This window comes from Balearica regulorum, chromosome 2 (assembly GCF_011004875.1).
Source record: "Balearica regulorum gibbericeps isolate bBalReg1 chromosome 2, bBalReg1.pri, whole genome shotgun sequence".
In the NCBI taxonomy this organism is placed as follows: domain Eukaryota; kingdom Metazoa; phylum Chordata; class Aves; order Gruiformes; family Gruidae; genus Balearica; species Balearica regulorum.
This window is the reverse complement of record NC_046185.1, coordinates 163,691,488-163,713,131: the sequence shown is the minus strand read 5'-3', so window position 1 is coordinate 163,713,131 and position 21,644 is coordinate 163,691,488. Positions and strand designations below refer to the sequence as shown.

Genomic DNA, 21,644 nt, shown 5'->3' with positions numbered 1-21,644 from the left:
GTTCAGAAGAGTGGAATCTGAATAGACAATCAGTGAGAGAAGAAATACTGCTCCTAAGTTAAACGGCAACCTCAGGAACAGTGTTTTATTAATTAACTTTCCAGAAAACTTTTGCACATTGGAACAATCTCATCGTAACTGTGCAATAAATTGTTCTGAAAGAAAGTGCCACAATCAATATACCAGCCTTCCCTGGAAGCTGCTCCAGTATCTGAGCCACTGCTAATTTCACTGCTTGCACTACCTTCTGTGGGATCTGCAAAGGGGCTGAGGATGCTGTCTGTGACTGGAGGAATCTTCTGAGAAATTCAGTCATATTCTTCTCAGCAATTATTCAGCAGCTTTTTGAAAACACCTTTAAAAGGATACTGAGTTGAAGGTATGCACCAATGAAATATAAGCATGATTTATTAAAACAGATTGTAAAAAATTGCCTGTATCTTCACTTGGAGGCAACATATTGTAACTGTTAACATAGGTAGGTGTTAACTGTATATATTAGAAAGGAGGTGCAGTATCTCTCTGAGCAATGCAACAGACTCTTTCATACAACGGTTCTCTGTGACATATCACAAAAATCCCAGAATCTCCACTCAGTCCGTAAACAGATGACAAACGAAGATGAGCAAAATGCAGAGGATTATTCATTGAGATACACTGGCCTGTTTTCCTTCTCTGCCTGTCAGAAATTTCTACCCCAATGGAAAGGCTTGAAGAACCTTCATCTATTTAGGATGGTATGTAGAATTCACTAGCAGGCAGTGCCTGCTTTTAGGAAGGAACTTTGTATTTCTTGTCTACATTTTGGCAAATGATTATGAGAAGCAGGGCAAATTCTCAATATAAAGTAGCAATTGCTATTACCCCCAAAATGTAATTCTGTTCTTTCTTTCTGGCTTTTTTGCCTTTCTTGCCCAGTGCAATTTCTTCAAGATTTCCTGAAATGTGATGTTGATTGTAATCTTCCTAATTAAAAACAAGACTTGCATCTCAAGGAATTCGCCTTCTTGCTAGTGAAAAACAAAGAACTTTGCTAACCAGCACCAGTGACACTTGGCTGTGCAGCACCCAGGACCTCATGTTGTATCTTTAGGTAACGCTGCCTAACCGTCATAGCTTCTTGATTTTTCCACCATGGGAATACCAGTAATACCTAGCATTCTAATATTTCCAGCTGGTACTGTGTGCATGGTTTAGATGTGTGATCAATGTTACCTTTTGGATGTAAGGTAATTTCAGTTTTTCTCCAGACCTAACAAAGGATTACTGCACAGCCAGAACTAGGAAAACATTTCCCTGGAATGACGAAATTATTTGCATTTTACAGCCTTTTGCAGAATTTCACAGATAACAAAAGATTTACTAGGACACATCCCTGGAAAAGGCTATAGCCACACCAAGAAAATTATCTACCTCTCAACGCAAGTTTAGTCTTTAAGACGAAATATACAGATATGCCATGACAGGTTGAACAGTAAAGACAAGAATTTATACAAACTCTGAGCACCTTCTCATCCAGGGATCTCAGAGTGCTTGGTAGCTCTAGATTTTGGAAATGTTCCTGATTTATTAAAGATGAAAAGACAGATAAGGACACCTGTTTTGAACCATATGTTACATAGTACAAAATAACAGAAAAAATGTGTCTCAGTCTCTAGTCCTATGCTGAACTATATCATCTGTGTCACTTAAAAGAATCTTTCATCTGGGACAGACTGTGTGGGAACCAGTTGGCAGCTATAGTCCTGTAAAGGTTAAGCAGTTTTTTTGAGATAATATATAATGTGATCACTACAATAGAATTACAGGGATTTTAATTAAAATAAGATGATAAATAACAGGCAGAAAGACGATTGAACTCACTACCAAATCTTGTGAGATGCTAAAGGCCCCAGCACTCCCACCATACAAACAGCTTTGCCATGTGGGCTCAATTAGAACATACAACACCCGTGTATAACAACTCATCCTGTCCAAGAACCAGAATGTAGGTGCAAACAAGGAATACAGACAGCTTACTTTCAAAGAGTGGACTACAATAGAGTGGCTCCTTAAGATTGAGAAGGAATTTGAATAGATTGTATAAATATATTGAAGGAAAGAAAACAAAAGATAAGTAGGACATTATTAGCAAATAGGAATTCACTGGTCAAGAATGTCTTAATATGGCAACAAGTAGGAGCTTTCTAAGCATCAGAATACTTCTTATCCAAATGCCTTCCAGTTGGAGAAATACATATAATTACTGTAAAAGCAGCTGCATAATTTGGCATGGTTTCCCAAAAGAATGAGCATCATAAGTCTTTTGCATGCTTGTGCTTCCAGGTATGCTTACAAGCAGGTAAGAGACTAGAATTTGTTAGCAGATTACTGCCATCTTCTGAAGTAACCTGTTTGGGAGGCAAGGATTTCATGCTTCCTCACCCTCTCTGCTCATTTTACTACAGGCATGTAGGGTTGAGGAACAGGAGACTTACACCTTCTGCCTGCAGAAACAATATGAGAAGATGTGAAGGAGAACAGGAGCACTTAAATATGGTTTATAGCCCTGGAAGCATGAATAGGCCAGATCACAATCTGTTCCTTGGAAATCAGTGTCACTGAAAGATTTACCAGCCTGTATAAAGTAGCACATCGTCACTTTTAAACCTTTCAAGAGCTTATCCTCAAAGTTTCCTTGTGAAATCTAATTTCCAATTTATCACCAAACCTAATCATGGAAATTAGAAAACAGGCACACAAATAATCTTTAATGTCTGAGACCATCGCTGTTTGTATTATTGGATTCTTCTTTCTGATGTGATGCTGTTGCCAGCACCAGAGATGAAATGCAGAGTTACTGAGTTGTACATACCAACTGTTAACCGTATTTCTTCTTCCTGGTTGGCCAAGCCATCATAATAATATAGATCAAATCTCTGCTCTGTTTTCCAGTCACCTAGTAAATCCTTTTCCAAACAAAAAAGCACACTGAAGTGGCTTTCACTGCATACCAACCAAATTGGGTATTTAGGCGTCTTCAAGTAACAACCAACCTAAAAGAAAGACACAAAACATTAAAACATCACAGAAGGCAAGCGGAGAAACAATTCATTGGGGCAAACATGAGATGTATAAGATCACTTATTTATTGTAATCTACAAACATTAATGAAGGTTCATTATATGCTGCTGATATATAATCATTTTATGCCACAGACCAGGATAGCTCTGGTAAATCATGAAACATATAAATCAGGTATCTGTAGTTATAGGAAAGTAATCAAATCCAGCTGTAGTACCTTTACAGCAAAATGATCATATCCCAGATGACCAGAACCAAAAGGATCCCTGTCCTCTGCAACAGCTATAAAACCACAGTGAGTTTAGGTCAGGAATACTACATGAAATCAATGGGAGACCATGCTCTTGTTCAACAGTACCTGGAAGCCAGGCAAGAGACTTCATAGGATCTCAGATGACATGAGACACCCCTGTGTGGGCAACTAAACTGAGCCCAAAATATGTTCTTGGATTAAGAATGTAATACGTTCCCTTAATTTTAACATCTTCTAGCTTCACAGTCCAGATATGTAAATTATTTATAGCTACTAGAAGAAAGCAGTAACAGAAGCATTTGTTTTGATTCATTATTCTTAAAAATGAAATATTGTCAGATGAAACACTTGGACTCGATGATCTTAAATGTCTTTTCCAACCTAAATGATTCTATGATTCTATGAAAAAAATCAATTATTTCTTTGCCAAATGCCTTTTCCAGGCTTTTGCCCACCTTTTGAAAGATTAAAAGCATACTTATTTATAAATATCCTAAATATTCTGTATGAAATTGCATATAAATTATTTTCATAGTCATTACTGATTTGAAGTGTTATTCTTAAATTTACCAGCTATTTAAAATGTGGGCTACTATAGCAATTCTTTGGATCTATGAGTAATTGCTTTTATCTATATATGTATCCATTTACAAGTTTAGTAAGATTTTTCTGCTGCTTCACCCCATAGTCTTTAAGGTTCAAGTCCAGCAAAAGATTGAAGCTAGTTTTATGTATATTTAGGCTCATATGTATTCTTTCTCATGGAATTTATGTTTTAAGGCAGACATATATATGCTTTAATACCTGGGCGAGTGTATCTATGGTTTTGAAATAATATATGCTGATACAAAATGAGTCACGGAAGTTTTCTGCACGCCGTGAGGTCAGTGAATATCTTGTAGTATTTTGCTCACCTCACAGTAATGTATTGTGAGACAGATACCACCTTCCCATTGCATGCTGCTGCTTTAGAGCTGCAGTATCAGTTAATGATTTTAGCCCCTTCAGTAGTAAATAATAGAGTAAAAATTGTGATTAGATTGTTTGATATAGCAAAGAATCCTTATTTCTCCCAGCTGGGATTTTAATATTCAGCTACAACGGATACTTATTATTAGCTATATCCCTGTCATTGAAGTTGCATTCTAACTTCAAAATAATACTGGGGTTTTTTTGCCATTGACGTGTTGGTTTTTATATCTTTGATAAATCACTCAGGGAAACTAAAAACCAAAATAAATCCCTTTGTTTTCAGTGGAATGTTTCTGACTACAGCTCTGCTCCTTATTCTTATAGTAGACAGAATCACTACTGTGCAGGATGCTGTGTATAACCATCTTTATTTTATCTCCAGTTTTATGTATCCTTTGCTAAACAGATGTTGCACTGCTGATATGCTACCAATCTGCAAAATAAGAAACGGCAGCCAAGTGTGCAAATATATGTGCATAGAAATATAAGATCAGTTTCTGTCTCCATAATACAGACGTATGGACCAAAGAAACTTTGCTAGTTTAGAGTCTCAGGTAGTTTTGTAAAGGTTTGCACAATAACATGGTAAGTGAGAAGATTAAATTCTCATACATGTTTTCTAGATACAGTTTGTGGAGTACAGCCCTCAGTTCTCCACCTTGGGCACGCAGCTGCAAATGTCATCCAATATACTGTTAAAAGGCAGAAGCCAACATATGTGCTGTTGTAATTAAAAGTCTAAACAGCATCCTAAGTGATAAGGAGTGTGTGGGGATTTCTATTACTGAGATTTAGAATTTATATCTGACATGTTATATAAGTACAAAATCAATTATCTTCCCCAATGAGAATTTCTTCAGATGTTGGATAACAAGTCTCTAGCTAATTAAGTAACTGTTCCCTGACTCATTACTTTGCTAATATCTATTTAAAACAGCCTTTTATACAACAGTTTTGCCTTTTATATAAATTTTTGGCTTAAAAGTACAGAAATTTTTTTACAAGCTTTCAAAATTACTCATAACAGGAGCTATCAAGAAGGGAAATATGCAGATGCAACAAAAGATGGCAAATTAGAGGGACACGGATGAAAAGATTCAGTCTCACAAACATGCATATTTTAGTATGCAGATAAATCAAAGCCAAAAAGGAACAGCCAGTCCTTTCCTAAAAATGTGTTCTTCCTACATATGTCTGCTAAAGTAACTTCCAAGCTTCATCAAACAACATTTGACAAAATAAGATCAGAGAGATACAGAACTGTTTCAAAGCACACATCCACTCCAGTTCTTACTCACATGAACAGTCCTGTTGAAGTCAGGACAAGTTGTTTAGATGAGTAAGGTCTGTAGGAACATTTTCCAAATTTGTATAGGTTTCAGTTACAATGCTTGCAGAAAAAGGTGAGGGCATGAACCTTAAGACAATAAGGAGAATACAAAAACATTGCAGGTCAAATCCTCACCTCCTGTAAAAAGGGAAAAGTCTTCATTTCGGTGACATCAGCTATACTAGTTGAAGTATCAGCTGCGGCCTTTAACATCAAATTGTGTTCCAAGTGTTGGCTGGTCTCTGCAGGTGTGCTTCTCCCCAGAACAACCAGCCACCCTATCCCACTATCATCAACTTCCAAGGGCTTGTGGCTCTCCAGATACCTCATGCTATTCCTACACTAGTAGACTAAACAGCCCCAGGACTTGTTTCCCAGCTTTAAGGTCAAGTGGCCTGGAATGGTTTTTATCCATAAGGCTAAAATTTCTTCTTCTCCTCAAACATGTCACTTTGTCTAGACTTCCTACAATGAACATCCCTCTCCCACAGCATTCCCCAAATCATGCCCAGATTTTTTCCACAAAATACAGTATGGAACCATGCTACTGACAAAGTAAGGACAATCCTCATTGCGAGGACTCCTTTGCCCACTTCTTCAAGCGTCAGTTGTTGAGCGGACTAAAAGTATACCCTCATTTAACTGCTCCAGCAGGTGAGAGGTGAGTGCTGCTTCAATTGTCTGGCCAGGTAGGCTGGTGATAGTATTCCTGGAATATACCAGGACCTTGAAGCAGGACAGAGAAGAACACGAACGCACAGTGCCCTGAATCCTCAGGAAACCCTTTAAACTCAGTCAGAGTGTGTGTCATCCAACAAGTGCCAGAAAATGGGGCCCTTCTTTCCAGCTGTTGTATGCTGCCCTACGAGTGTGATGCTGGCTCTGACTTCCAAAGGCAAATCAGGGATATATGACTTGAATTTATTTTATTAATTCTTTTTTAAGGGGTCAATGGCTGTATTTCTATTTTGTAGAACATAAAAAAGAATGGGGTTTTTTTCTGCTTGCAGTATCATAATGCATTAAAAAATAATAATGCATTACTACTCAAATATTTGTTTTCAAACGTGCTCATTAGTCTTCTTCAGGCGAAAAAAAAATAGGGAGGGGAATGAATTAGGTGTCTTTTCATGCTGCATGTTTTCAATTCCTATGGAGACTTCACTAACCCTAATCCTCTCCCTTACAAATCCCTTAAGAATGCTCATAAATTTCAGGGACACAATTCTCATCTTTGGAAAATGTCAAACTTTCAAAAGCAAGTACCTTCAAAGGGCTCATTTTCAACACTATGGGTGGTCTTTTTCCACATCTGACTAGTGTGGATTCTCATAATAGTGAAATAAAATCTACAGACAAATATTTATTACTGGAGAATTATTCCAATATATCTGCCAGAATGAGTGTGTGGTACTTCGCCATTCAGATTTTATTTGCTCATTGAATGACACTACCTTTTGCCATGTGTATACCAAAAGAAGCAAACAAGAAATATAACCTAGATCCTGTGTCTCTTGGAGTCCATTAAGCAATTTACCTTGAAGAGAAACAAACATTAGGTTATCATTCCTCTGCAGTGGCCATGATTCAAAGAGAAGATGATATCAAAACCAAGGGGAATCACTAGATATGGCTAATGTGGTGGCATTTTTTCCAAGAATTTTGTTATTATTTAACATAATTTCACCTCTTTGCTTGTTGGACTTTATTTTTTTTTTTTTTATTTAATTAAAATTACATTCTGTTATAGTGCAAACTTCAGTCATTTCTTGCTTTATGTTTGTTAGCCTGAATGCAACTGGTATAAATGCCTATTTTCCAAAGTAGTAATACAGTGCAGTACTAAGGTCCATGTGATTCCACAAAGGTCTGGGTTCTGTCAAACTGAGTAATTGCTGAATCCAATAGAATTGACAGACAAAAGGATAATTACACAAAGCTTTCACAGTTACAGGCCACAGCCTATTGGTTGTTCTGTCAATGTTTTTTCCCTGCAATTGCAATGACCTTTACTGAATTAATATTAAACGATGTTCCAACAGTGTTAAGACTGAAGTATCAATGGTGTAAAAATGATACCCTTGCAATAGCCCTTGTGTGATCAAGAACACCACCACTGAATCAGTTCACCTATTCCACCAGCACTATTACAACACCAGGTCAGGCATATAACTAGTATATTTGCATACAGTTAAAGGTGAGGGTAGTTATTGCCATTAATGTGTATAACAGAACTAATGTTCACAACATCGGATATTCAGAGTATGCATAATTTAATGACTATGCCAGGTTAGGCAGAAATGGAAGAGTTTTTAGCCAGATATCTAAAAATTGTAGTAGAAAACACTACTGCTACATGGGAGCCCTAGATAATTTCTCTGAAGTTTTGAATCCTTTTTGTTGTAGAAAAGGAAATCTTTCTGATGATGAATTGGAGTGAAAAAAGGGCAACATTAATGAAGAAGAATAGAAGGAGATGTGTGGTCAATCCCAGGACTACCAAACCAAAGAAAACCTCCTGGAAAGCACTGGCTTTTGACTAAAGTTCTCATGCTGCCACAACATATAAGAAGATGGGAGTTGTGGCAAGGTAAGTAGACCTCAGGGTGCCAGGTAGCCTCAGGATCTTTTCTTTATCCTTGTTCCATTCTGCTGCTTTTCTGCTATGTCCCATGAAGTGAAAAAAATGAGATTCAGCACTTTGCGTTTCCCTCAATACACATGAAGGAGTTTATAATTCATTTCAGTCAGTTACTTCACTGCAATGACAAAGACAGGTCAAGATTCAGTCCACTTAACTCTTCAGCATCTATTTCTAGGTCCTCTAACTCAGGTTGGTCCCTAGCTTAGGTTGGCTTTGGCTGTCTGCAAAATCAACCAAGGAAGAGATGGGTGTTGTCCGAAACTTGGACCCCCTTGTTCATCATCTATAAAGGGAGTTGGCTGGACTCTAACCTGAAGCATTTTCAGCCTATAAAGAACCTAAAGTTAGATGGGATAAATCCAGATCCAAATGCAGGTATTTGTAATCTAGAGAGACTGTGGAAAATATTTAACTTATCATTTTCTGGTTTATCTGTTTGCAAAGCATGCAGAACTCTTTTAAACATGTGGGGTTTGCAATTCTTGTTGTCTCAAACAAAAACTCTGTGATTATATTTTATTTCAAAGGACATTGACAAGAAACCAATGCCAATACCCCAGCAACAGTGACTGGCCTCTGGTAAAGTAACTGTCCATGGATAAGTGGGAAGACAATAGGACTTCATTAAAGAAAATTTCAGTTCCAGGCTAGAAAGGGAGATGTAAAAATAAGGAATTAAGAACAGACTTTTTAAATGGCCAATGCTTTGTCAGCCTTGTTTCAGTCAAACCTGTACGATCACATGTTTTTGCCCAAAGTGGCGTTCACAAATGTCGTACATAAATAGCAGGGTCCCTTGCCGGATGCATCTATGCGGCACATTATCTACCACATACTCGTTACTGAAAAATAAGTGGAAAATTAAAGCCAACCATCAGTTTCCATTTTGCACATGCATATTTTTGTTGTTGGTTTCTTAAACAAGATGGTTAAAAACCTCTTTCTAAACTTCCCCCTCCACAACCCGACCAATGACCTGGCTTGAATCCAGTCTATCTGACTGAGAAAGGCGCCTGTTTAGCAGACATATTTCCCAGCGAAGAAGGTTATAGGAAGGACGTTCCACAGGGCAAATAAACAGGTGAGGTGCCAGAAGACAAAGCATGTGTGCTGAATTTAATAATTCAAGTAGGTCTTGTTATAGCACAGAGTGTGCTGGTTTCATCAAAAGGACCAAAGATAATATTTCCCATCTGTGGAATTTTAATGAATAAATTCTGTTTATTTATTTTTCTCTCTCTTTTTGAAAAGGAATAGGAAAAATGAGCATAACTTCTCTGTCAATGCCACATACTCTCTTCATTTTCAGCAATGCAAAAACTAAAAAGCATCAGTCTCTTGAAATGCTGACAGCTCAGGCAGAGACATTATCAAGAATCAGAGCAGGGTGAGTTTGGGAGATCAGATGATAGGAGGTTTAACTGCTACAGCAGGACAGGTTAGAAGCAGGAGAGAATCAGTGAAGACAAGGAAGAATCAGTCTCAAGGTTCAAAAGAGAGAAGTAACCTTGAATACTTCCATTACTTCATGTACAACAGCACATACCTAAAGTGGTTTCAGAAAGCATTTCAGAAGGATGGCCACATTCATACTATCTTGGCCAGTATCAGACTAACTTTAGAAGGAGAGATTCAGAAGGCCTGTATTCTCTTCCCAGTTCAGCCACTAGCTTACTGGATGAGTTATTGGGATAAGCACTTTGGCTTTTGTTTGTTTACCACCCCCACCCCACCCCCTGGAAAATGGTAATGCCTTTTTTGCAAAGCACAGATATATCCATAGGAAATTACACATAAATGCTAGATATTGCTATTTTTATAGAATCAGTCATGGAATCATAAAACGGTTAGGGTTGGAAAGGACCTTAAAGATCATCTAGTTCCAACCCCCCCATCATGGGCAGGGACACCCTCCACTAGACCACATTGCCCAAAGCCCCATCCAGCCTGGCCTTAAACACTGCCAGGGATGGGGCATCCACAACCTCTCTGGGCAACCTGTGTCAGTGCCTCACCACTCTAACAGTAAAGAATTTCTTTCTAACATCTAATCTAAATCAACCCTCCTTCAGCTTAAACCCATTCCCCCTTGTCCTGTCACTACACTCCCTGATAAACAGTCCCTCACCATCTTTCTTGTAGGCCCCCTTCAGATACTGGTACGTGCTAATGATGATGATGATTATTATAATAATAAAAAATAATAATAGTATCTTTTAAATTCTTCAGATGCGAATACAGATGATTTTTCTTTTTGTCGCTGTTAGTCTCTTAAATGACGTATAAATACAAGGAGCATCTGTTTCCATCTGTTTCTGCTTTTAACGTCACAATAAGTTTTGAAAAGAGCATTTCATCATTCAGAGTTTTTTCACCTGCAATTTTAATGTGGCATTTAGGCCAAGGACTCTGACCCAAATGCAGAGACTTCCTCACTCACAACTTCTACAACTGGCCCTGCCCACCTCTGTGCCCCACCTTTTTCTCTGAGGTCTTGTTCCCGCTGCAGAAACGACTCAGATTCCCTAAGAATACTGCAAACTGCTGCATGATGCAGTCCAGCAAACAGAGGGAAACTTGCACCAATTTTATGTAGACTGACCAGCTTTTGGAAAAGTTTCCATTGCTTTAAAAGCTCTAAAGAAATCCCAAGAAACTTCAAATCTGAATTTAGGCTTCTTAGTTAAATGTGTAAGATCAGATGGAGTTAATATAGCTTAAATATGGGCTTAGCACAAAGAAAAGAGATCCAAAGATGTGTAACTTGCCTACTGAAAAGTAACAGAATTAGACTTCTTGCTTTTTTGTATTAAAATATGGACTCTCACTATGAAACTAAATGTTTGCATATGAAATAGACTGAATGAATCCATCTGTCATTGTGAAACAATTTTCAATAAGTAATTACATTACCAAAAAAAATCTACGGAGTATGGTGATATGTTAGGACTAAGAGTGATGATTACATATTAACAATTCCAGACAAATTACACGAAGCACACATTTTTCTAATGAGCAAAGATAACACATTCAGCATGATCTGCTGAAAGAGATTAATGGATCAGCAAACGAGGGATTCTTCAGGCAGTCACTGGAGAAAAAGGGACTGATCATTTTGTTTTGATTTGCTACTGCTGAAGTTTGACAGAAGGATTAATTCAGTTCTCATGCCCTCATGATATTTTCAACTCAGAAGACATGCCAAGGAAATTGTGGATTATATACAAATACCTCACATTTTAGACAAGGGAGAAGATAAAACAGTATAGAACTCTTACTCTGCATGGATTTAGTCTATCTAGCCTGGAATCTTGCATATCTCTCCCTAAACACATTGGTAAGTTGGAAGAAGTCTAGAGTAGAGCAATAAAAATAAGCTTTGGACAGGATGCACTGATGAAAAAGGGAGGAACTCTTACATCACCTTGCAAATGTCTAGCGGATGGGGATGAATTGTTTAGAGGGCAGGTTGGATTAGGAATAAGAATGATAATCAGAGGAAACTAAGTAAATGAACAGTCAGATTTCATGTTAGTACAGCCAAAGCACAAGCTGTGTAGTAGATATTAAAATCTCCACATTCACAGGTACCTGCATATCTGCATTTTCACTTTCTCCTATATTAGAGACATGTAAGAAAAAAGATAAGTTTATAGTTTATATATATACACTACAATCAAATCATAAATGGCCATCTGAACAAAAAGGCAGGAACTTCAAGGATACAGATTTTTAAAAGAAAGCCTACTATTTAACAGGATATAAAAATATCCTGAATTATCCCCTGAGAGATTGGCTGGATATGACCTAAAGGGAGTTTTCCAACTCTAATGTCTATGATTCATCATATAGCACGCTTACGATTTTCTTACTCCTGGAAACAAAAAAACCCCACAACCAAAAATGACAGTCCTTTTCCATTACTGGTTTCAGTTACCATCCTCATAGCCACAATGTAATTGGATGCTGAATCCACTTACCGAAACACTGAGAAGAGGAAAAAAGACCCAGTTTGAAAGACTTACAGGCAAATGCTATTCTCAGTTCCACTACTGCAAACTATCAGTGACATTTATTTTTTCATAGAATCACAGAAAGGTTTGGGTTGGAAGGGACCACAAAGCCCATCTAGTTCCAACCCCCTGCCATGGGCAGGGACACCCTCCACTAGGCCAGGTTGCCCAAAGCCCCATCCAACCTGGCCTTATTTCTAAACCTTTCTAAATTGTTCTAAACTTATATTTCTGTAACAGAAAGCAGAATCTGGCCCCACATGCTGAAGTCACAGTGGAGGCTCGCCACACTTGAGACCAAAGTCCACCAGCATCTGACTTTTGTCCTAGTCCTAAGGCAGGTACTGCGGCATGCACCGAGACGCACAAAATGAAATGCGGAGCACTCGCAGATGTTCTTAATAAAAAGCAAGGCAATTTGCATCAGATGTCTAACTAACTAGTGTAAATTGAAAAAAAAAGAAAGGAAACTACGTCTGTTGGAGTTTCTGTAACTGATTAAGAGTCACTGGCTTGGAAAACAGATCACTGCTCACAAGTCCAGCTCCCATGCAAGAGCACAGTAAGAGAAGAAACAGGCTCTGCTCCACCGTACAATTTGCAGAGCAAGTGGAAGAGAGTGTCTGATTCTCCGGGTAACTTTTTTATTTTATTTTTAGAGGGCAGATGGAAAAGAAATAGCTCTGACCTGCACTGACCTCACTCACCATTTTGCTACTTAGAAGTCATTTTCCTCACTAGACACTGGAAAAAATGCTACAGTGGTGCATAACCATTTTTTGAGGTTTTAAATGTTACATTGTTTATAGAAAAGGACTGAGAGCTTGAACTAGACACAGAAGCTAATCTATTTTTAGTCCAGTTTGTTCTGAATTAATCTGATTTGGATACACTGATATACTGTCTTGACACTGATACACTGAATTTAAGCCTTATTATAGCCTTGTGAATAATGAGCATAATAATAAGCACTGTGTTAACTGAAAATAAGAAAAATTATAATTTGTCAGCAGCAGGAAAATGTAACTGACTTTAGCAATATGGGAAACAGTTAAAATCAAGTGTTGTTTTCAGTCACACATTTATATTAGATCAGTACAAACAAATTCTTTGCTAATCACTTTCAATTTTTTATAGAGGCACCGACTGCAAATCCAGATGGGACCATTACAATTATCTAATCTAGCATATAACACAAGCGACAGAATTTCAAATAATGTCCTTACATCAAACACAAGATCGTCTGTTTAAGATAGAACATGTCTTCAGGAAAGATGTCCATCTTTGACAACAAAGATGTCTGTTGATGGAGAACCAGTGAAATCCTTACACAAGTTTTTCCAGAGGCAAATTAATGGCTGTCACTTTGAAATTCTTAATCTATCTTTTAATTTTCATGATGACTACAATTAAAATACTAATTTGCAATACATGTTAAAGGGAACATTCCCATTATGTTGACAACTATTTTGTCTATTTTTTAAATATTTTTTTTACTGCAAATACAATATGACCACCAGCATGGAGTAGAAGATTCAATCGATCTGGCTCCCCATCACATAGGAACTCATGGAAAACTAAATATTTAGAGTGAATTTCAGCTCCAGATTCAGTTGCTTATATATACGTAACTAAGATACAGGTGTCCACATGTGAGCTGAGTGTCTTAAGTCCACTATAATCCGTGGAGATCTAGTGAATACAGTCAGGGGAACTTATTCAGCTCGGCCTCGAGTGCACAATTATGTTTAGTCAGCTGGACAGCTTTCAACTCCACAGACTCCACTGAGCAGGTCCTAGTCATATACACAGATCTATACAGCAGCCACTTAAAGAGAAGCGCGTTAGTCTGTAAGCTGACTCCCGCCTCAGGAGATCAGTTAGAAAATGACACAGGCATGTAAGGTCTGAGATGCTGTAGACCACCCAAGTTGTTTACCAAGGGGTGGCAGTTGTGACGCAGAACCTGCATCCAGAAGGGAGACCACGCTCTCCCGTGGGGCGACCAAAACACTGCTAGATACCTCTGAGTGAGCAACTGAATCAAGCCCATAACTTCTTAGCTGCTATACTCACTCCAAGGCAATTTTAAATTTAATTGTTTCCTTTTTAATTAAAATCAGAAGAATGGAAACCATACCTGACAAACATCATAATGCTCGAAGAGAGACAGTAAACCAATATCACTGCGGCTTGTGACACCTTTCAAAATTGTGATATTGCCATTTCCAGAGTCCAGCTCTATAACATTGTTGAAAACATTGGACACAGCTTTGCCAGTCAAAAGCAAGTTCACCAATTCCTGTTTGTAAGATATTTAAAAAACAAACAAACAATCAAACAACAACCAGTAGTTAAATGTCTTGTCTCTACCAGACATCAGTACAAGATTGATTCAGGATTGATAAAGTTGCACATGTACCAGAACCTTAATTTATGTGGTGGCTTTAAGTTTAGGGTTAGGATTAGGATTGCTTATTATTTTTGTTCCAGATATTTTGGGGAAAGTCTACTCTCAAAGTAAAATGAGGAAATATTAGAAGAGTTTTCAGTGTTCATCTTTCCAGAGGCAAACTGCTGATAATCAATTTACTCTTAAAACCGTCAAGCTTTTCATATTAGTGTTGGGAGTTTTTTAAATTTTGCTGTCCCTTTTTCTCTACAATGAAAGCTGCAGCATAAATGATATAAATTAAAAGCCTGTGCAGTACTCTCTGATATTTCTGCATGTGCACAGAGATGTATTTTGTATGTTGGACAAGATTTGTTACTGATTTCTCACTGATTATTTCTGAATGAACTTAAATCTTATTCAGTAAGACATTCACCCATATGGCTTTACATCTGGTCCATATCACTAATATGCTCACATTTACTACAGCAGATTGTTGATTATTTCCTCTCCAACTGAACTAGAAGTACAGGTGTGTCAGAGGCAAAATACATGTGAGAGGGTGGGGGTGTGTGCATGTGTGCATGCGAGTGTGCGTAAGGTTCAAGGAACAGAGACACTGGACAATTTGCTTAGCATAAGATCCCACAAGGGCCAGCTAGGATGTAACAGCACATAACAATATCTAGCAGCAGACTGTGCTATAGCAATGAACCAACTAACTATTAATAAATAACATATGTCAAGAAACATGAGGGGAAATAACAAGAAGAAAGTTTCCAGAATAAATAGTCTGAATTACCATGCCCAAAACCATGAATAACACTGGTATTGCCAGTTTGGACTTGATGTACGATTTTAAAAATACTGCACACGTTTATAGCCCCATGTTTCTCCTGAAAGACTCCCTAAAGTTTATAGGTTCTTACTGCTGCTTTTTGGACTTCTAATCCATCAGTGATATTCCATCCCTTTCTTGAGGAATCACCATGTAACCACAGTATAAAAGTCTTCTAGTAACAGTACAAGAGAAGAACCTGAAGTTTGCCTTTTGCGGCCAAAACGGCAGTACGTTTAACAGCTGCGGACCATATTCAGACCACACAACTGCCTAGGTCCCAGCTTTGGGGGAATCTGTGCCCCAGAATTTTGGGATCTACATTCCTTGGACACCTACGTGTCCAAGGCAAAGCATTTCCAACTGGGTGGATGCCTCTGCAGGCCTAGAGCCAGCCAGTGGGAGACATTTGGTACAGGACACGAGCTGGAATTTAGACTGCATACAGTTGTTGTCTTAAGTGTCAGACAGCAATTCAGACTGCTTATTTTCAAGCACCGCATTTCTTTTAGACATGTATATAAGAAGTCAGTGTCTCCAGTCTGAAGCACGAGTTAGCTTCAGTCAGCATGGGCAGTGACCATTTCCAGAGGAGCAGTATGGCCAGACATGCAACCTCAGCACCTTTCTGAAAGGGCAGGGAGGAAACTCAGCTTGCAGTCTCAGCGGTATCTCAGCACTGAAATCAACTAAGGAGTTCAAAAGAGGCAGATGAGAGGATTATGAGCACATGCACACACAGGTACACACGTGGGGGGAACAGAAAACCAGGCCAAAAAGCAGAGGGTCTGAAGGCAAAGACAACAATATGCCAAAACATAAGAAAAAAAGAATAAAGGATGACAGTGCTTGACATTGTAGGGAAAAAGGAAAAACATAAGGAACTTTAAGATATGCCATCTCTTCCCAAAAGTCAGTTCACAGCTCCGCATGCAGAGGTGTACAACATCCTCAAGACCGCACGCTTAACTTACCTGAGTACAATAGCCATGGCTGCCAATCAGTCGGTTTGTAAGCACATCAAAATCATTACGTACCCTGAAAAAGGGTGGAGAATATTTAAATACAATTACTTCTTTTCATTAGACTTAACATCTCTAAATCTTTGGGGGAAAAAAAACCCCAAACTGTTTCCCAACCATAAATATAGCTCTACATTATGAAATTCTTTTAAGGTGATCTTTTGCATGGCAAAAAAAAAGTGTATATATATCAACTAAACCTGTGGCAAGCAAAAGTTTGTTAGGGCTAGACTAAAGAAAATAGCTGTAGAGGAGAAAAGAAGCCTTTGTAACCACTAGTTAGAACTTTAGAAATTAGAACTACTGGACTACTTGTCTTACAGAATCACAGAATGGTTGAGGTTGGAAGGAACCTCTGGAGGTCACCTTATCCAACCCCCCTGCTCAAGCAGGGCCACCTACAGCCAGTTGCCCAGGACCATGCCTAACCTCTAAGGAGGCACTACCTATTCCAGTACTCAGATAAGATGTTCACACAAACACATGTATTTGTTATTCCTATCATCAATACTTGGAATATACCCACAAACTGAAGATGAGATAATCTATACACTATATTGTCTGTGAAAAGAAGAAAAAAAAAAAAAAGACTCTAAGTGCACACATTTATTGTACCACTGTGTGGTCCTTTCTTCTATTTTATGACATCAAAGAGAAAAGTTCGTGAAATCGCATTATTGATAATTATGGAGTAATACCTCCCCAAACCAAGTTGCCTCTCCCATAACTCCTGGAATTATTGAATTAGTGATTGGTTGATGACCTAAAAAATAAAGGTTGTAACTGTGATCATTTTTACCCTGCAGATATAATGTAATTCCAAACATTATTTTATACATAAATGTCTCATCTAGTTTTGAGAAAAAACAGTGCACTATATTCTGGGACAGCTATGGCAATAAACTCCACAGATTAATTCTATGGTTCATAAAAAAGCTATTTCCCTGCTATCTAAAATATATCAATCTCAATTTTTTCATCCTTATTTTGGTATTGTTACAAAGGTAGAGAGAACACCTGAATGATCATCAATTAAAACTTTCTTATTCTACATACAACTGGCGTTCTCACTCTTGTTTGACTTGTAAAATCTTCTACGGATCCAATTATTCACTTTTCCTGACAATTAGCATAATTATTAAAAAAAAAAAAAAGAAAATATTTTGTTTGTGATAATGTAGGAGTTGATGTGGTTAGAGTAGAGGTAGCTAGAAATTTCCCTTCAACATTGCCATACATGCTCTGTTAAAAATTTTATTTCTTAAGTCAAAAGCTGGGACATTCCCTGCCTATATCCCAAACTTTTCATAACTATTTTCTCATGAGATTTCTTTGAATGCCAAAATAAGAATGTAATATATAATTTATAAGATTCCCAGCCCTAATGATACATAAATTAATCATTCAAATCAAGCCATAGCCACTGAATCACAGTTCCCTTTTTTAAAAATTTATTTTAAATATAATTTACAGGTTAGTCTCAATCATAACAAAGTGCCATAATAACATCTCTCGCTAGTGTGTAATCAAAGAAAAGACCATGGAAAGTGTGCCTGTGATATGGAAAATTCTCTCATGCAACATTGCAAGGAATAGATGAGGCGATAATAATCTTTGGATTTTGGCCATTTTTTAGTTTTAGAAACAGTTTCATCTTGAAAACGCCATTGCCTTGTTTGAAATGAGCAGACTATACAATATGCGTCAGTTAGGGACGATGGGACATACGACAAAGACAATAGGAGGAAGTTCTAATTTCATCTGTAGGTACAAACAATATGGGAGTTTAGAGGTGTATCTCCGATTTTCAAGAAGAAGAACATCTGCCTTTCAAATCATCTCTGCTAATGAGGAAACAAACAGCAGGCATATAGCTACAAGATTTACACCTATTCTAAACGGTTTTAAGATTATTATTCATACCTGCCAAAGACTTACTAGCTTCTGTGCAGTTATATTTATTGTGTTATAATAAATGGTGTCAGCTTTTAAGTGCAAGTACACTTCATGCATTGTAAAAATATCAGACAGTGATAGCGATGTTTTGTTTTCTGCCACGCTGTGAAGACATTCATTGATGATAAGTGAATCCGAAGCATTTGTTCATTCTGGTGTCTTGGCTATCAGATGTCAAAACAGACGTGATGAATAAATCATTACTACTAATTCTACTTTGTACCTGCATGGAATTTTCCATTTATAATTTTTAAAACTCTTTAAAACAGAAAACTCCATTAATTTTACGTATCCCAGTCATCAACAGACAATGAGCAAAAGGTTTGACTCGATTGAATCCCTCCTTAATTTACAACCCACTGTTCGGTATGCTGCTTTGGCTGAATCACAGGTCAGTAAAAAGACAGTACCCAAAGAGAACACTGTTAATGGCAAATACTTCTTCCTCATGCAATATTATCAGTATTTTCCAGTGTCATGGTAGTACAGAAGTCTCACTGGAGATTGAGCCAGTGCAGAATGGTGGCGTTTGCCACACCTGGTAACACCGTAAAGTCTGTGGAAAAAAACTATTTAATCAAAGAACAAGAAACTGATTTTTAAAATCTCCTGGACAAAGAGTTAAAATTAAGCAAGTGTTCAAATATGTTGAAGCACAATCTTCAGCAGGAATCATTTCCTGAGCTGATGTATAATCAAAAAGTTGACAATGAGATCTGCTAAATTTCAGGTCACTCTGCAAGATCTCCCAGCTTGATAGTTATGTTTAGTTGTACCGCGGGCAACGTAACGTGCCTTACGGCTGTCCTGAAACCAGGGAGGAGGGAGTGAGTTTGAATTCTCTACGGAGCAAGTGAAGCTGTGGCTTCTGCTAAGGCAGAAGCAGCCTGTTGAGGCGAGAGAGAAACTACAAATACACTCAGATTAGCATACTTCCTAATGCACGTAAAGTCATAGTTTCAACTTTTTCTGTGTTTCAGTTTTTTCCCTGGGACCCTGGAATTGCTGAATTCTCCACCCAGCAGTGCTGGAATTGCTTAGTCCAGCTTTTCTGATATCTTGACAAAATGCGCATGTATTTTTATATGCTTACAAAACCTAAATAACATGGCAAAACTCATCTCCGCATAGTTTATTCATTTTATACTGTTCTTTTAAAAAATACTTCAAATCTTCTCTTTTTTTTCTTTTTTTTTTTTTCCCCCATAACGGGGTGATCAGGGTGAAGTACCTACATCCTGGGGCTTAACTGTCTTTTCGTTCAGCATGCAACCAAACATTTTTTTCTCACATTATTATTGCATAAAATGAGCATCATTATGTGGTAAAACCAAAAGACATGTAAGGTGGCTTCAGAGCAAATCTCTAATTTATAGCAACTGGAGAAATCTCATCATGATACAAATCAACAAAATACATCTGGTGTGAATCATACATATTTTTTTCATGTTTTCTAATGCTGCTGGTTTTAGGGCAGGAACGCCTGAAATAGCCTTTCCAAAAAAATATCGTTACATATTATAAATCTCATTTTCTCTCCAAGATCTTGTTGGTGATTCTGTCTTAATCTTCAGCCTTGTTGAAACTGTTAGTTTCAAGTTCTAAATAATGTGTTTATTAAGGATGAAACGTACTGAAGATGTACAGATGTTCCGAGTCAAACCTTTGCTCTGAATCGTCACAGCCATACTGACATAACTTGCTGACTTCTAGATAGCCATGTCAGTTTTTATGAGGAATCTGCCTCATGTTTTCAATTCATTCATCCGTTCTGGGATATACAAATTATAAAAATAATATTCTAAGAGTTTAAGACAGATGGACAAAAATACCAGAGTTAGATGAAACTGTAACAGCAGTATAAACCTGAGCACTGATGGTGCATTGATAAAATAAATTACAGTGATCTGTATGGACTCTGCTAAAGTTTTAAAAGTGCATAAATACAAATCCAAAATATAAGCATTTTGAGCACTGGATGCTACAATATAACATAATCTATAATCAGATGAACTTTTTCTTAGCAAATAACACTGAGTTAGATAAATAAGGCATTTTTAAAATTCTTCATACATATTAATTCTCAATTTACTTCCAGGAAAATTCTTGCCAAGTCTTAAATGGAGAAAACTGAGCTTTGAATATTAAATACAAAAGTCACATACAAACTGTAACACTAGGAATAGCTCCAGACTATCAAAACATGAGATAGTTCATGTCAGTTATTTACCCTAGATATTGTTTGGATTGATTGCAGAACAAAATAAAACAATATAAACCAAAAACGGTGCATTCAAGTAAGCGCTAGCTGTTTTACAGTCCTTAACTCTGTGGCAAAGCTGTAATAGAAAATTGGTGACCTCACTTTGTTCATGGCAACAGACAGCTATATTAACAAACACACAATTACAAGTCTACTCCGAAAATAGAATTTGGGTTGGGAGGGAGAAAAACTCGTCTTCAAGCATAAGGATTTCAAATAATTACAATGGGGATGTGGAAAATGACAGGATGGGTGACTGGCTTATTGTGTAAATGTTCCATAATATTTTTTTTTTATGCTGGCACACTGCAAAGGTTTCAAATGAATGATCAAAAAAGAAGGGAAGAGCCCCTCTGAAACAAAAAAAAAAAAAAAAAAAAGGATTCAAACCAGTGAAAGCAAGGAAGTGGCTTCATTCTTTATTTATCACTTTTTTCATGAACCTGCTAATTTCACAAAGTTCTTAAAATGTACATCTACTGAGGTAATCACGCACATTGAATCCATCAGCTCTGCTGCTACAGGGTGCTATCATACTATAGGAAGTATTTATATTTCAGACGGATAGATGTGATGTGAAAAGTGATTAATCTATTGGCACATTCAACCAACTATTTCATTTTTTAAAATAAATTACCTTTTTTATTGAATGCAATATGTCTTCCTGAGCGCAACACTTTAAGCCAAGATACTAAACCTGGGTCTGCTTAACCATGTTGACCTTACATTTAGCAAATAGCTAAATAGTATACAATATGACAGTACACTGGCTCAAATTTGGCAAAAATATGACAGTGTTTTTGTTATTGCTCTTTTTCGTAGTAGAATCACACTTATCCTTTCACATCTTTGGAGCCTTTTTAATAAATAAACTTTATGCTCCTAAAATCAAGAGAGT

General features: G+C 37.4%; 1 protein-coding gene across 12 annotated transcripts in view; it reads right to left on the bottom strand.

Moving 5' to 3' along the window:
• Positions 1-21,644, bottom strand: part of MINDY4 (MINDY lysine 48 deubiquitinase 4) — an 82,522-nt gene that overhangs the window by 10,178 nt on the left and 50,700 nt on the right. For 6 of the 12 annotated variants that reach the window (XR_012834225.1, XR_012834226.1, XR_012834227.1 and 3 more), the window contains 3 exons: positions 16,480-16,543; positions 14,416-14,577; positions 2,855-3,035 (listed from right to left, as the gene is read on the bottom strand). Coding sequence is in view for 8 of the 12 variants with exons in the window: in XM_075746769.1 (XP_075602884.1) it covers positions 2,855-3,035; positions 14,416-14,577; positions 16,480-16,543 (407 nt within the window). In the remaining 4 variants the exon portion in view is untranslated. Of the gene's footprint in view, positions 1-244; positions 356-2,854; positions 3,036-14,415; positions 14,578-16,479; positions 16,544-21,644 lie in introns of all 12 variants that reach the window. The other 6 variants (XR_012834228.1, XM_075746770.1, XM_075746772.1 and 3 more) reach the window with 6 other exon arrangements.